The 16,483-nt window shown below is 32.6% G+C and overlaps 1 protein-coding gene and 1 pseudogene across 1 annotated transcript; both read right to left on the bottom strand.

Annotated features, from left to right (window-relative positions):
- Positions 1-1,668: 1,668 nt before the first annotated feature.
- On the bottom strand, positions 1,669-4,412 carry LOC109341561 (annotated as a pseudogene).
- A 384-nt stretch (positions 4,413-4,796) lies between these two features.
- On the bottom strand, positions 4,797-9,916 carry LOC109341558 (protein LOL1-like). The gene is made up of 4 exons (XM_019579499.1): positions 9,593-9,916; positions 8,677-8,685; positions 6,366-6,474; positions 4,797-5,771 (listed from the first exon to the last, which is right to left on the bottom strand). Exons 2-4 carry the CDS (start codon positions 8,681-8,683, stop codon positions 5,615-5,617), a joined length of 273 nt encoding a protein of 90 aa, XP_019435044.1. The 5' UTR covers positions 8,684-8,685; positions 9,593-9,916; the 3' UTR covers positions 4,797-5,614.
- Positions 9,917-16,483: the final 6,567 nt, after the last annotated feature.

The raw sequence follows: 16,483 nt of genomic DNA, 5'->3' as shown, positions 1-16,483 counted from the left end.
CTCAGGTTGATGAATTAGGATGATACATAATTTTTCAGAAGGTGTGATGTTCATAATTTTGTCCATAATACTGTCTAGATTTCTTTGATGAGAGCTAATGGCTTTATACATTGATACTTTTGAAAGGACAAAATAAAATAGAATTTTCAAACAATGAGAAATGAGATCAACAATTTCATGCCCCTGGTACATGAATTTAGGTAAGAGTTACCGACTTAGGATGGTCTATAATGTGTGGTTTAGAGCAGGGGTGTTGTTGTTGGTGCCCTTGAATGCTTCACCGTTTATGGTTTTATTTCTACACTTCATTGTTATGAATCATAAATCTATAATCCTCCAATATCAGGTAGGGTATAAGTTAGTCAAGTAGATTATTTGATTAACATTAAACAGTTTTATTATGTTGTTTAGCAAATGAACTAATTTAAAAAGCTAATAGCTTAAAAACTTGTATTTGATAATCTAATTAAGATAACATATGACTTATAAGCTATGAGCTTATTTCACCTTACATATATCAATAAACTTATCAAATAAATAACCATTCAACAATTAAGTTTATTACCTGAAAGTTTTTTTTGCTCATTATTTATTAGATTTCAGCTATCTAATAACTTTCCAGTTAGTGCATAATCTAGGTTTGTCAAAGAGAGCGTTAGTCAAATGATGATTTTATTTTAGCTTATAAAATTTAAAATAATATTAGATATTTTTAAAATAATTAAAAATCCTAGTATTTGATAATAATAATAATAATAATTTGCATTAACAATGATAATAGGCTTAGATACAATTTTTGCCATGTAAATGTTGTTGGATGTAAAATTAATCCCTACTATTTTTTGGTTTTGGTCCCAAATTGTGGTCTTTGACATGTTGCATGTTATAATGTAAGCCTCATCAGTAATGACTTAAATAAAAAAATCTTAAAAATTTAATGGTTTTTCATATGATATTTTCATTAATTGCAAGTTAACATGCTTTCAAAATTTCATAGAATTCAAGATGGACAGGTATCATAAACTGAGTAAGGTAAGGCTTTTTAATTTAGCTAGTTTTAACACTCTAGAGCTCCAAAAAAGCACATTTTGAGCTTTTCACTGTCCGAGTGGAACATAAATGTTAGAGACACTATAAAACACGGTACAACTCTTTCAAGGTGATATGTTCTGATTTTAAAAACACTCAAATTAGTTAACCATTGCACACCAAGGCTTACAATCTCATGAAATAGTAAACAACTTGAAAAAAAGAAGTTATTTTTTCTATCTCGAAATAACAATTAAGAAGCATCTAAATTGATCTCAACCACTTCCAAGACTGCAATCCAAGTAATCATATGGAATTGTTGTTTTTAGACCGAGCCTAACAACACATTGATGTTCTACAATTCTAAACTTGACTTCATCTTCTTCAATAACAAGAATTTGCTCTAACTAGTCCCATGTAAACAACAATGGCAAATTAAAAGCACCGCAGGAGTTGAAATCCACAACCTTAACTCTTTCATCCTTTATAATGTAAACATCAAATGTGTAATTTTTTTATTCAAATCTATCTCTCGTATTATTATCGAAAAACTATTGTATCAATAGTAATAGATCGTTCTTCTTTTCAAGAAGAGGATAAAGTGTAGTCACCTCACATTGTGAAATTCCAACTAATTTGTTACCCTTTACAAACATCGAAATTCCATCTCCGGTCGGAGAGATGGGTACCATTTTCGGAGGGCATAAACCAATTCTTTGGCCTAGAGAGAGATTTATCATTGCAAGAATCATAGAAATGCAATAGGTCATGGACCAATGAGTTGGGTGCTTTGAACAAGAGTGCAATCTCACTGAAAGTGGTATACTTAATGGTACCTGTTGTACTTATCCAAACATAGTCTTTTGGTGCACTCCAACTCAGCTTGGGGTACATTGCACCGTCAAGGGACTCAATGGATTCCTTAACTTGCAACTCAAGTTCTAGAAAATAAGGGGAAATGAAGGCTCTTCTACTTCATCACCAGATCCTTTAGACACCTGAAAATCTTATTCTTCATGATTGTTGTGCAATGACTCATATTTAATAGGTCGGGCCTTTCTTATCATATCAACAATACAATTTATGAGTTTGGGCTAATGTAAAGGGGTTGGAGTACAAGCTATATATTTATGTTATATAAACCTAATTTAATAAGGAGAATAATAGCTAAACACAAATTCTATTTCTCTAATACATAGTGGTAGCCTCTCAATACACCGGGGGGCGTAGGCACACTTGGTCGAACTTTGTTACCAAATTCCTTGTGTTATTTTATTATCCTTATTCTCTTTTATCATTTGATTGATTGTTTGCTTGTTCCCAAAAATTGGTATTAGATGGCTCTTAACACACGTGCCAAAATTCGAGATGGAGAAGTTCGATGAACTAGTAATTTCGGATTATGGCAAAGGAGGATTAAGGATGTGTTGGCTCAACAAGGTCTATCAAAGTCTCTGTGTGAGAATAAACCAGATGGTATGGACCAATTGGATACGGAATAGTTGAAGGGAAAGGCTAAGAGAACCATATGGCTCTGCCTATTAGATAAGGTGATGTATCATATTATAGATTTGACATCATCAATAGAGGTTTGGGAGACATTAGAGAAGTGGTTCATGTCCAAGTTTTAATAAACAAGCTGATTTTGAAACAGAGACTCTATGGCTTGAGGATACAGGAAAATACTGATTTGCAACAACATCTCAACAACCAAATTCTGTGAACACTTGATGACAAAATTAACGTGTGGAAAAGACTCAATCAAATTGGATGAAATCACATCTGCACTTTTGTCTCACACTCAAATAAGACAAAATGTAGGGGAGATGACTTAGGTGATGGTCTTTATATGAAAGGAAGCCAAGCACGTGAGAGAAGACAAGGCAGAGAAGGTACTTCCAGAGGGAAAAAGAACAAATTCCAGGGGCAGAACACCAGTAGAGTGCTTTAAGTGCAAGGATATTAGACATTGTCAAAAGGATTGTCCCAATGGATGGAGTCCTTTCAAGCCGGTGGGGAAAGATAAAGTACCTACATATACAAATGTTGTATGTTATACTCTTTTCTAAAATAGACATATATGTGTGTCCTACTACAAAATTGAGTGATTTCATTTTTTAAGCATTGTTACCCTCGGTAAATTCAAAGGGTTAAAATATGTATGTTATAATAAATTTATAACTATAACTATGATTACTTTTTAATCTTTAATTTAATTGTCAAAATAATTAATAAATATTCTGATTTAAAAAATACTTAGAATTAGTTAACTATTGTACAACAAGGCTAACAATCTCGTGGAACAATAAACATCCTAAAAAATAAGTTACTTTTCCATTTGCTCTCACGAAATAACATAAAAGAAACATTTATGCTTCAGGCTTAAGTACCAGCCTCCGGAGATTTGGTCTGTCTTTGTAACTCTTCATCCACATTCCTCAGAAATTGATCCCAACAACTTCCAATACCGCAATCCAAGTAATCATATGGAACTATTGTTTTTAGACCGGACCTAACAACAAAGTGATGTTCTACAATTCTAAACTCGACTTTTCACTAACAAGAATATGTTGTAACTCGTCCCATGTAAAAAACAATGCAATGTAAAAGAACCCCAAGGGTTGAAATCCACAACCTTAACTCTCTCATCCTTTATAATGAAAACATCAAATGTGTAATTTTATGATTCAAATTTATCTCTCACATGATTATCCAAAAACTCTTATATTAGTAGTAGTATATCATTCTTCTTTTCAAGAAGAGGATAAAATGTAATCACCTCAGCGTTGTAAAATTCCAACTAATTTATTACCCTTTACATAACAACGAAATTCCATCTCCGACATAAGGGATGGATGCCATTTCCGGAGGGCAAGAAATAAATTCTTTGGCCTAGATAGAGATTTATCATTATAGGAATCATAGGCATGCAATAGGTCATGGACCAATGAGTTGGATGCTTTGAACAACAATGCAATCTCACTAAAAATGGTGCACTTAAGGGTACATGTTGTACTTATCCAACCAGAGTCTTTTGATGCACTCCAATTCAGCTTGGGGAACACTGCATCGTCAAGGGACTCAATGGATTCCTTGACTTGCAACTCACGTTCCATAAAAATAGGGGACAGTGCAGGCTCTTACGCTTCATCACCAGATCCTTCCCACACCTGAAAATTATCTTGTTCATAAGGATTGTGAATTCTATTAGGCAATGCATCTTCATTTGAGATAGACCTTGGCAACAAGAAGGATCTTGAGTCATCAAGAAGGCATTCAATAAAAGATTCAGGAAGTTCATGAATTAGGGTTTTGATGGATACAAATTTAAACATTAGATATCATTCATGAATCTGGAATTATTTAACCTCTTCATCTTTCATATTCTATGGTTTCTTTCTCAATTAAAAGTAGCTCAAACCCCTTTTCTTTAACTTTCTGCAATACAATGACCAACAGACATGATGGGACATAAAATTTTGGAGTTCATCCAATTATTACAAATATGAGCTCATAGAAAAGTTAACTACAATAACTTTACATATCAAACTAACCAAATCAATCACAACAACCTAGGTGGTTATCAAACGGAAGGTAATTAAAATTTAAAGATAAATAAAATATGATTTATCTCCTCTCTAATTAAGTCAGATTTCAGCAAAATGGTTAGTACTCAATATATAACAAATTCTAATATTCTAAAATTATATAATGGCTCACTAGAATAATAAGTATAGGCAAGGAATCCTTCTTTGGAATGAATGAAGTGAAGAAAATAGAAGTAATGCATAAGCACCCAACATTTTTGTAACGTAAGCAATGAGATTTTACGTATAAGTTCTTCATGGTAGAGCTCTAAAGAGAACAATGAATAGCATTCACCAATACAATTGCCACCAAGATAAAACAGATAATAAAATTAATAATACCAGCCTTGGACTAAATGCAAGTAATCAACTAGTAATTCGAAATCGTTAAGAATGAGTCCCCCTAATGACAGCCATTTAGCAAGGAAGACTAAATCAAGGTCAGATGATCCTCCCTCCCCTAGAGAAATCGGCTACTTTCTTTGAGAGAGAAATAGGCTTCTTTCTAATTACCAAGCCATTTAGCAATCATCTAAATCACAAGATCCCAAAACAAAGAACTATTACAGTTTCTCAAAATGGAACACCTAAATAGTACGGGGTCATTGCAAGACATGATGAGTGAACAGCAACCTAACTTTGATTTTTATTCCGTGAGCAACATAGCTAAATTGTGCACAACATCATACCAGCCAAAATGCATTTAGCAAGATTAATGTCAGGGCTAGAAATGACCTCAAAAACAATACGCTAAGTAAATCCAACAGCCAAACCTTTCAAGAATCCCCTCTCACGACCTCTTATCAACGTAGCTTGAAACATACACATGGGTAGAAAGGAAACAACAAAATATCACCTTAATGCACCCCAGCTAACTCCCACACCAGGAATTGATAACCCCTTTATGACTAACCATACTCAATCTCAATGATCAAGCAAATCAACAAAACACCGCTACAATTATAAAATAGAAAACAAATATTATCTAGCTTTGAATATTAAACCACTAACTTCACATGTCTGGCAGCAAACAAATATGTAGTACCCGGTGCAAGGTTTACGGTGTGACAGCAGGAACATCTCACATTTGTAGCTCCACATAGGTACATTAGCAATGTCCTACAGCCTCCACAGTAAAGTTGAGACATTTCCATTCTTGAGGGGGCATGAGGAGGTAAATGTCCTAAGATATAATCTAAGCATCCAGTTAGAGTCAAACTACATGTAAATATTCATTCCATTAAGCTGCATAGTTGGTTTCAAGCTTTATTTCTTACATTTATTCCAAACTAAAAAAAATTCATATATTGAAAAGAAAAGGACATGAGTCATTACAAGTCGATGATCAATCTTGTTTAGTTAATAATCAACATTATGCATTTCCTATTCATTCTCTATACAATATATATCTTTTGTCTTTTTTCTATCGCTACAAGTCCATTTGGTAGATTGAATATTATGTTTCTTTCGTGTACTTAATTGATTGTGATATGTTTTTCTCTCTTAAAATGCTATGGCATGGTAGTTCGAGTGCCTACGAAGTATCGGGAAAATATTTTAAGAGTATCGGAAAGTACCTGGGAAGTATCGGATTTATAAATTATTTATTTTTCATAAAACTAATTTCGACATGATATGGGTATGTATTGATGAAGTATCATAGAGTATTAATATTGGATATGATATGTGAAAGTTATTGAAGTGTCAGTACTTTATGTAACATGATATATAGTGAAAAAGAAAACAAACTTACCAGGTGGAGGACCATATGTAATTGTGTTGCACAATGCACAACAAACATTTGGTGCCCCTCTAGGGTAAAGCAAATTGCTCCTACACCCACTACACACAAGTTGGCCTTGTGATGTAAACCAAATGCAGTCCAATATTGATCAGGAATTCATACAAGGTCTAGGAGACTCTATGACTAGGGTAAGGGCAAAAATGACACATCTACAAGATGGATCCCTTAAGAATACAAGTTCATCTTTAATTCATGAGGAACTCAAGCCAACAAATCACATCCTCCAAGTAAAAGAACCACCTAGAGTCCATGGTTTGGGGATGAAAGTTTAGCACTTTCCTAGTTACATTTAATTAAGTGTGATACATTTGTGAGTTGCATTTGATAAAGTGGAAATCATTGTCTCACATATAGTTTAGGGAGTTTTAATATTTTATGTTAGCAAATAAACCTCGTAATTTTCTTGGGGAACATTTCATTCATGTATGTCCTTTCTTGGAAGATGGCACTTATTGGCTAAGTGGTCATAAACATCATGCATACTAGGCGTGGGAAAGCTAAGCTAGGCGTGTACAATTTGTCCATCAACTACACTAGGTGTGTTCAAGTTGTCCACCATCTCCTAGGCGTGTGCAAGACTCATTTGAATTCAAACTCAAATGGTTGTGTGGTTCAACTTACCAAACCGTGTCCTAATTTGGTGCTAAGCGTGGATCAAGTTGTTGCAGTCGTGTGGGAAGATTGTGCAAGTGTCCAAGTTGAATTCCAACTCTTGCTGGGAAGATTGTGCAAGTGTCCAAGTTGAGAAGATTGTGCAAGTGTCCAAGTTGAGAAGATTGTGCAAGTGTCCAAGTTGAGAAGATTGTGCAAGTGTCCAAGTTGAGAAGATTGTGCAAGTGTCCAAGTTGAGAAGATTGTGCAAGTGTCCAAGTTGCATTCCAACTCTTGCTAGGCATATAGGAAGATTGTGCAAGTGTTCAACTTGACTTCAAACTCTATGATAGGCGTGTGGGAGATATTCTAGACAAGATGCTAGGCGTGGATCAAGGTTTGTTGCAGCCGTGTGGAATATGATGTAAGAATTTTTGGGTCACACATGTAATATTTAAGTGTGGTTAGGGTTACTATTTTATGTAGCCAAATTAAAGTGATCTAATTCGTGTAAGGCATATGACTATAGACATAATTGTCATGGAAATTATTGTGTAAATACCTAAAATCTTATTTTTATATTATGATGGGCAAAATTGGAATAAGAAATCAAGTAGCATCACTCTTCATGGAAGTGGATGCACTTCTCATAAATAAGTGGTTATGGTCCCCAATTGTAGACAATCTTATGAGACAAATGACATAAGATACAATCATTCTCTTCATCCCATTAGAAGAGAAACTAAGGCTAATGATGGTCTACAATTGGAAAGCCAAATAATCTTCATGTTCTACTATGAACATGCACTTGCACACGAGGACAAAGGACATGATGTTAATGGATACATGATGAAGAATGATATAAAAGTTACTCGCCATATTCTGAATGAATATATTAAAGTATGCTTCCGCTCTAGTTTTATATTATTCTCGATGATTTGACATGAAAGATCTTGACTACATATATGATGATAGTGTTCATCATCTTTAGCATGTATTATGCATCTTTAAATATATAAAGTCTCCCACCATTAAAGTCTCTATCTAAAAGAATTTTCCTACCGAGAATCTTTGAATTTTGAATTCAAATTTTAAGTACAAGCTATTTGGTAAAAACATTTACAATGTTAGGGGATTCATTGAACCTAGTCAATGTAATGTTCACATGTTAGTTTTTGATGCATTTTTATTTGCCTTTTTCGTGGAAGCCAAGTCGCCAGCCACACCTATATGTAACATATGTTCTCAAGTGAAATAAACAAGTTCGAATTTAATTTGGAATTAATTCCTTTTAGTTGAGTTGTGACTCCTAAGCCTTGGTTGAGCTAAGATCATAGAATTTATCAAGAATTTGTTTTTGTGGTGTTCAAAGGCTTAGCACCAATTTGGTGTGGCGTTCAAAGGCTTAGCACCAATTTAGTGTGGCGCCTTACCAATTGTTCTTATCAAGAATCCATTCTTATGGCGAATTTCATAAGCTTATCAAACATATTTGTTTGTGGCGCCATCATCCTTCATTCCTTAACCATTTCCCTTTATCTATACACTTAAACCATACACAAACCGTGAACAACCATAAATAAAATTACATTATGTGAGTTAAATTAATTTTCAACAAGCAAGAAAGGATCGAAAACAATACAACACTCAGGAGTTTTTCATCACCTTGCATAGCTGCAAGTTAAAGACCATTAGCCCACATATCAAAGTGAACCAGTAAAACCACCCACATATCAAAATGCAGTTGAATCAATAACATAATCATAATTAAGAGAAGGTTAATTTGTATGACAGTATTCAAACATGATACGGAATCATCAAATTTGCAGCAAAATGCACACTTGTCTTGCAAGTAGAGGACAGGAACTAGGCATTACAATTTCACAATGCATGTTCCAATTAAAAAAACTTATGGGTTTATGTTAGGAGTCTCACATTGACTAGAATAGTAAACTCAATGTGGTACTTAAGCCATGAGACTCTCCCACCTAATAGACTAGTCTTTTGGATTGGGCTCTCCTCATGAGCTTAAATCCTAACAATTGATGATTTCATTGAGAGTTGCGTCACAGAAAGAGCTATCTATAGGCTAGATTAAGGTAATTACCGAATACTGATAGGTGAGTGAAGTCGTCAAAAGAGACAGGGCTACCATCGGGTCAGTGCCGATAGAGTGAAAGCCGTTGTGGACGTCGGGCCTTAAAGGGGGTGGCAATGTTAGGAGTCCCACATTGAGTAGAATAGTAAACTCAAGTGTGAAGTCTCATATTGGATATGTGGGAGGAGTGAAAGACTTTATAAGTAGGAAAGGCTCATGGAACTAATGCCTTAAGGTTTTATTTTAAGACATGGTATATCACTTTATAGGCTCCCCGACCGCACTTTGATCCAACAAAAACAATTAGCATGTACAAATATAAACAAATAAAAAATAAAAAAATTTATCCTTCAAATGTCAAACACATCCATGACTTAAGATATGTATGCTATAAAATCAAAATAAAGCTTACCTAGAAACCGAAATCAGAACAAAAATTATAAACAAATAAAAGAAAAGAAATAGTAGAGGATCTAACAGTACCTCTGGCTCTTGGACCCAACAACAACCAATTTAGACAATCAAGTCAACAAAAAAACCTTTTTTTTTCAAGAAGACGAGGATGCCAAGAAGAAAAAATACAGAAAGAGATTGAGGGTTATATCATGTAAGAAAAAGTTGGTAAAGAATCAAAAGGGGTAGATGAATGAAGAAGTGTAAGATTGTTTTGTAGATGGTTTTGTTTTGTTTTGTTATGATTAAATATTAGGATTAGATTTTGTGAAAAAAGAAAGAAGAAAGAGAAAAAAAGTAAAGGCAACCCAACTCAACCCACTTCCTTGTGATTACCGTCAGCTTCTCCTTTCATTTTTCATCTCTCTTCTTCCTTTAACTTCATTCACCTTAATTTCTTAGGAATAAAAACTGAAATTATTCCCTAAATTTTATTATCAACAATTTTTTTATCGACATCTTTTTGCATAATTCATTAATTTGGTCCCAGGGCTTTAGGATTATGTAATAGATTAAGATGATATATTTGACCGAAAACCTAATAAAAGAATCATATTCTCTACTAATATATTTGTCATAGCTCTTCTGTTCTCCTTCTTTGTTTAGATTTCTTATTCCACCAATATCAGTTAAAACATTATAATTTCTCCCTTGCTTTGACTATAAGTCATGTTCAATAAAATCATCTGAAGAACGTCCCTAGTAAACAAAGAATAGACTCAATATAAAAAATGATAGTAATGAATTGGCCATATATAATCAAAGCACAAAACAATCAAACACATATTAGTGAAGGGTTGGTATCCTCTCTCTAATAACTGATGGTCTAATACTAAATTTTGTTTTAAGGCCACATATTATTATATCCTCCTAGTATTGTTACAGTATTATGGATGAGGTGAAGTGAAGAGTTGTTAATTTTTTTATTATCTTTGTCTAACAACACTACCAACCGTAACATGCAGCCTAAGGGGAAGAGAGGGAGAACAGCTGAACCAAAAAACAATGAACAACGAAAAGAAGGAACAAACAACAATATAGGGGAAACAAAAAAAAGTAAATTGATTAAGTCATTGAAGATTCTTCCTATTCTACTTCACTCAGCAACTAGGTAAGTCATGTGTGCTATCCACTCTCTTGTATTTCTCAATATTATATTAATTTCGTGGCTTTTATTTTAGCATAAATGAACCTTGTGGTCTTTTATTCTTCTCCCTTCATGGAGAGTAATCATTTTATCCATTTTCTTTATCATATTCAGGTTGGAGATTAGAATATTGAATATATGTTTGACTATCACTTATATTTTCTAGTTAGAGATTATTGAAAGAGAAAAAATGTAGGCATTGATAATGTATGAGTTTTTATACATACTCATTACATCATCCACCATTTATATTTAATTATTATTGACTCTTCAAAAAATGTAACTCAAACAAATGATGGATGATATAATAATTATCTATAAATTTTCATATTGACAAAATATAAATATTAGTGCACCTAATAAATATCACATAGTCCACTCACAAATTTTGATTTTTCATTTATCCATTCTATTGGAACATGTTTAGGTTAGGTTGGACATTTTATCTTGGAGCATACTTTTAAGCTTCAAGGTTAGGTTGGGCATTTTGTCTTTTATAAAATTGTTATTATCTTTTGTAATGATGGGTTAAGTTCAGGTTTGAATTTGTGGATTTTATTTACCTTTTATAAATCTATTTTTCTATATTGCTCATGTATATGTCATGGTTAATTATGGCTCTTCTTATATTGATTTTTAGTTCTAATAATAAAAAATATTTTAGAAGAAAATTAACATCAGAGCCATCATCCATAGAAAATTCAGTCCATCCATTACAACAAAAATAAAAATCAACATCAGATCAATCATCTTCTCGTTAATGAACATTTTTGTATGTTATATTTGATATGCATGATACAAATTCATATATATTATCAAAGCTGAATAACATGAATGTTAAATAGAATAATTGTTTTTATCTTAAGATGCTTTCATGTTGAGAGTTGAGGCAATTTTAATGACAATTATTGCTCTCCAAATATATAAATATTTTGTGTTTGTGCCTCCACTTTTTTAAGAATTATGTTTCATCATAGGCAAGTATAGTGACAATGAAACTTATATGAATTGGTCCTCTCTCAATGTATGTTTTCTGTTAGAAATGTCAGTAAAAAAATGATTTGTAATCACTTATCTATCCTACATCTATAATATTTTCGTGTGCATGTGTGTTTAGATGGAATCATTAATTTATCATTTTATCTATTATTTGATTTTGTGCAAAATAACATAAAATGCTAATATGATCCTTGAAATAGAGTTGTGTAAGCAAAGTTAACAAAACTCATATATATATATATATATATTACAACAAAGTTAAACTTATCAAGAGCATTGTTAAGAAAAAATGAACCAAGGTTTTATGTCTTATTACCAAGATCAACAGCACGGTATAACAAAATGCTAAAGTAGAGCAAGTTAAGGTTAATAATTCTATGACACAAATTGTGAATGGTGATAAACATAGAGTAATGATATATCCAAAATACACATGAATAATGAAGAAGACTTACATGAGCTGCTAGTATATATATGAGTTTGATTTTTTGCTATCTTGTTTTCCACCAAAGTTATTTTGCATCCAACTGAGGAACTGCAAATGATAAAACACCTTGTCATATACTACAACAACAAAAACTAGGAGGAAAAATGCTATATACTTACAAAAGTAATAAAAGGAGAGATGGGTGTAGGATATTTGGAATACATATGTTATAGGCTATAACTTATAGCCACCATTGTCATTAGTATAGAAATTGTCACCATGTAAAATGAAACGCACACTAAGTACATGTCAATCAATTGAGCATTATCATTAAAATTAAACTAATATGCATATGTGATATGTTACTGTTACAGTTTTATGATCCAATAATGACTCTTTTAATATTAATCAATTTCAATTGTGATAATTGAAATTATATAGTAAGGAAAATATATTTTAATCCGTTCTTGTTTTTAGGTGAGAGAATTGTAGTCATGTAACCTTCAGAACCATTATTATAGGAAGGAAGTAGTAATTACTATGAATAAATGCACACTGCAAATTATCATCTTTCTTTTTTTTATGATTACAAGGAAGCTCAACGAGCAGAGAGACAGAAAATGAAAAACAAACAGCCAAGAAACTAACCACCTCTACAGTACAGTGTAGAGGCACAATCCAGCATTAACTTGACCGCGCAGAAGGAAGGGGCTACATCGAAAATACGGGAGTGCTCAAGAAGAGTTAGCCCATATTTAGCAAATTCATCGGCAACACTATTAGCTTCTCGGAAGACATGGTTGCAAGAGACAATTTGGAACTTAGACATGAGGCTGCGAATTTAAGATACCAGCACTTGGCAAGGGTGATGAGTCGGGCAGCCAATTCTGATTAGGTGAACACTACTACTAGAGTCTGTTTCAAGACACACTTTTCTGAATAGTACATACTTTCCCCACCGGCTAATATTTACTATTTCAACACAAGAACTGATGGAGTAGGAGCACTTCAATCTGTTTTGGTACTACCAAGGGAACTAATCCCTTTCGGAGTATGTGACTGTCCCTACCAACAAGTATCCTCCCAGGAATTGAACTCTTGACCTTCTGGTGTTTCTGGGGATCTAATGGGGTCTAACACCGCTACACTAACACATTGTTGGTAGAGCACTCTGATCTATAGAGAAGGGACAACATCTTATCTCAACTCCTTACTATATTACACATAAAACAAAGCTAGAAAATTTTAAACCATAACAAGAAACCCTTAGACTTCAATGCAAATAGATCTACAGATTGCACTCTAAATATTTCAGGAATCTAAGAGAGGCTGTCATGATAAGGTCAAGGCTTCAGCCAAGAAAAAAGGCACACCCAATTAACTAGAAGTAAGATAAAGTCTCATACTAATCCTAAAGATACTGCACAGTTAAAAACATGAAATAACATAGTAACATAAATGGTTTTAAAATGTGGTTGCAATTTTGTGGCATAATCAATATGATAGATGTGACCATGATTGCCAGAGTTCAAAATACTATCATCATTCCTCCTCTTTATTCTTTTAGTGCCTTCCTCATCTTATCAGCACTTCAGACCATCTTTGTTCCCATTGTTACAAGTTTCAATCCAAATCAATGAAAACAACAACCAATAATTCAGTCCAATATCATACCCAATACATCTTTGGAAATACATAGGCAGAGTGAGTAAACCAAAGGTAAATTAGAAAAATTTCCTTTCATATCCATAAAAAGGGTATAATTCACAATCTTGTGAGCATGAAACCTCAAACCATTAACAATAACCTAACAGCCCAAAAAACCAAGGGTTTGAACTTTTTCACAGCTCTAGAACAATAAAGGCATATTTCAAAAACAAGGTGCAATAATGCATATTGTCAACCAAGGATGTAACATGAAAATAGAAACTTTGGTTATGTAGCATATAAACCATATGTGAAACAGTAACAGAGGCATAATCATAATACAGTCATAACCAAGATAATAACCAAAAATCAAAGCTATAAAATTTGATGCTGGAAGAACATTTGTCTCACTGTGCACAACAAATGTTCCCACGAGTCCTAGCAGAAGCAAGTAGACGGAAGAGGAAATCAATACATTAAGTAATAATTCATAAACCCTAAATTATAAAGCGAAAGAGGATATCAATATATTAATTAAAGGGATCTGGGAAAACAAAAACTAGGGATTTGAGAAACGGAGTAGATGGTGGCAATCGTACCTAAAGGTGGGACCTTAAGCCCCAACCACGCAGAAGACCAAACAGAGAAGAGCAAACACAGAAGATGATAGTAAGCCCGCGATGGAAACGGGAACAGCTGATGAGAGTTACCTTATGATTTTTTTTTTTGGTAATAAACTATATTAAAATTACTTTATTTCTTATATTTTTTTAACCATTTTAAATGATATCATTTAAATGTATGAAATTTTTTTAAATTATTTTCATCGTTTTAGTTTTTTATACTAGGAGAAAAAATAAAAGAATTCATGTCTTTATACTTTCTCTCAGATGTTGAAAAGAAAACTCATATAAAGAAAGTAAACCAATATGATAATATGGTGATTCATTTGTGTTTGTATCCATATTATTTTCATTATTAATTATAATTATATTTTTATTTATTATCTCTTCTTAACTTTTCTTTCTTCAACTTTTCTTTAATAAATCGATAAGACTAAAATCCTTCGATATAAACTTGGAGTTTGATATGAGGTGGTGTATAAGTTCCTCAACTAAATTATTAGATTAAAATTAAATTGTTTTATTATGTTGTGTAGCAAATAATACTACATTGCAAACTTATATTTGACAATCTAATTAAGAAATTTATGAGTTATAATTTATAAGTTTATTTCACTTTACATATATTCACTAACTTTTCAAATAATCTAACCATTAAATAATTAAGTTTATTAGCTCTATGTTTTTTACATAAATTTATTAGCTTCCAACTACCTAATAAGTTTTCAGAAAGCCTACAATATAGGTTTATCAAAGAAAGTATTTGTCAAGTGATGATTTTATGTTAGCTTATCAAATTTAAGATAATTTTTTATTTAAATAACTAAAACTCCTAGTATTTGATAACAATAATAATAATATTACTTTGCATTAATAACGATAATAGGCTTAGATACATTATTTATCCATCTAAATGTTGGTGGGTTTGAAATTAATCCCTACATTTATTTTTCATTTTCGTCTCAGATTCTGGTGTTCGACATGAAGTTTGGATGAAAAATAATACATGGCATAATGTAGGCCTCATTATAATGACTTCAATTAAAAAAATCTTCAAAATTTAATGATATTTTCATTAGTGGCAGGTTAACAAGCTTTCAAAATTTCAATGTTGGTAAAGAAGCATCCATAGAATTCGAGATGAACCAGTGTTATAAACTCTGAGTAAGAAGGTAGTAAGTTATGGCTCTTTAATGTAGCTAGTTTTAGCACAATGTTGCTCTAAAAGATACATTTTTAACTTTTCACTATCCGGGTGGAATTTAAATGTTAGAGTCACTCTAGAACACGGTACAACTCCTTCTAGGTGATATTTTTTTTATTTTAAAAACACTCCAATTAGTTAACCATTGTAGAACAAGGCTTACAATCTCATGGAACAATAAACAATTTAAAAGAATAAGATATTTTTCTATTTTCTTTCTCGAAATAACAATTAAGAAACATATAAGCCTCGAGCTCAAGCTCCAGCTTCTAGAGATTTGGTATGTCTTTGTAACTCTTCATCTGCATTCTTCAGAAAATAATTCCAGCTACTTTTAGGGCTGCAATCCAAGTAATCATATGGAACTGTTGTTTTTAGATTGAGCCTAACAACACATTGATATTCTACAGTTCTAAACTCAACTTCATCTTCTTCACTAACAAGAATCTGCTCTAACTCGTCCCATGTAAACAACAATGGCAATGTAAAAGCTGTTAGGTATCAGTGGTTACAATACACCTAGAAGGGGGGTTGAATAGGTGTCGCGGTTAGAATTACCGCTTTTCGCAAATCAACACTTAATGCTGAATCAACCCTACTTAATCGATTAAGGAAAGGAAGATAATCGATTATATGCACAATCTTAATCGATTAACAAAAAGAACAGTTTTAAACAGAAACAATTTTAATCGATTAACAGAAACAGGATAATCGATTAACACAACAATATTAATCGATTAAACAGAACCAATAAGCAATTACAGAAACGATTAAATGCAGAACAGATAACCGATAACAGAACGAATACAGAGCTTACAAATTTGTATATCAGAATAGCTTGCAATACAACAAAAGAACAGAATGTATTAGTTGA

This window comes from Lupinus angustifolius, unplaced genomic scaffold, assembly GCF_001865875.1.
Source record: "Lupinus angustifolius cultivar Tanjil unplaced genomic scaffold, LupAngTanjil_v1.0 Scaffold_500, whole genome shotgun sequence".
NCBI lineage: Eukaryota > Viridiplantae > Streptophyta > Magnoliopsida > Fabales > Fabaceae > Lupinus > Lupinus angustifolius.
The sequence above is the reverse complement of the archived record's forward strand: the minus strand, read 5'-3'. Positions and strand labels throughout refer to the sequence as shown.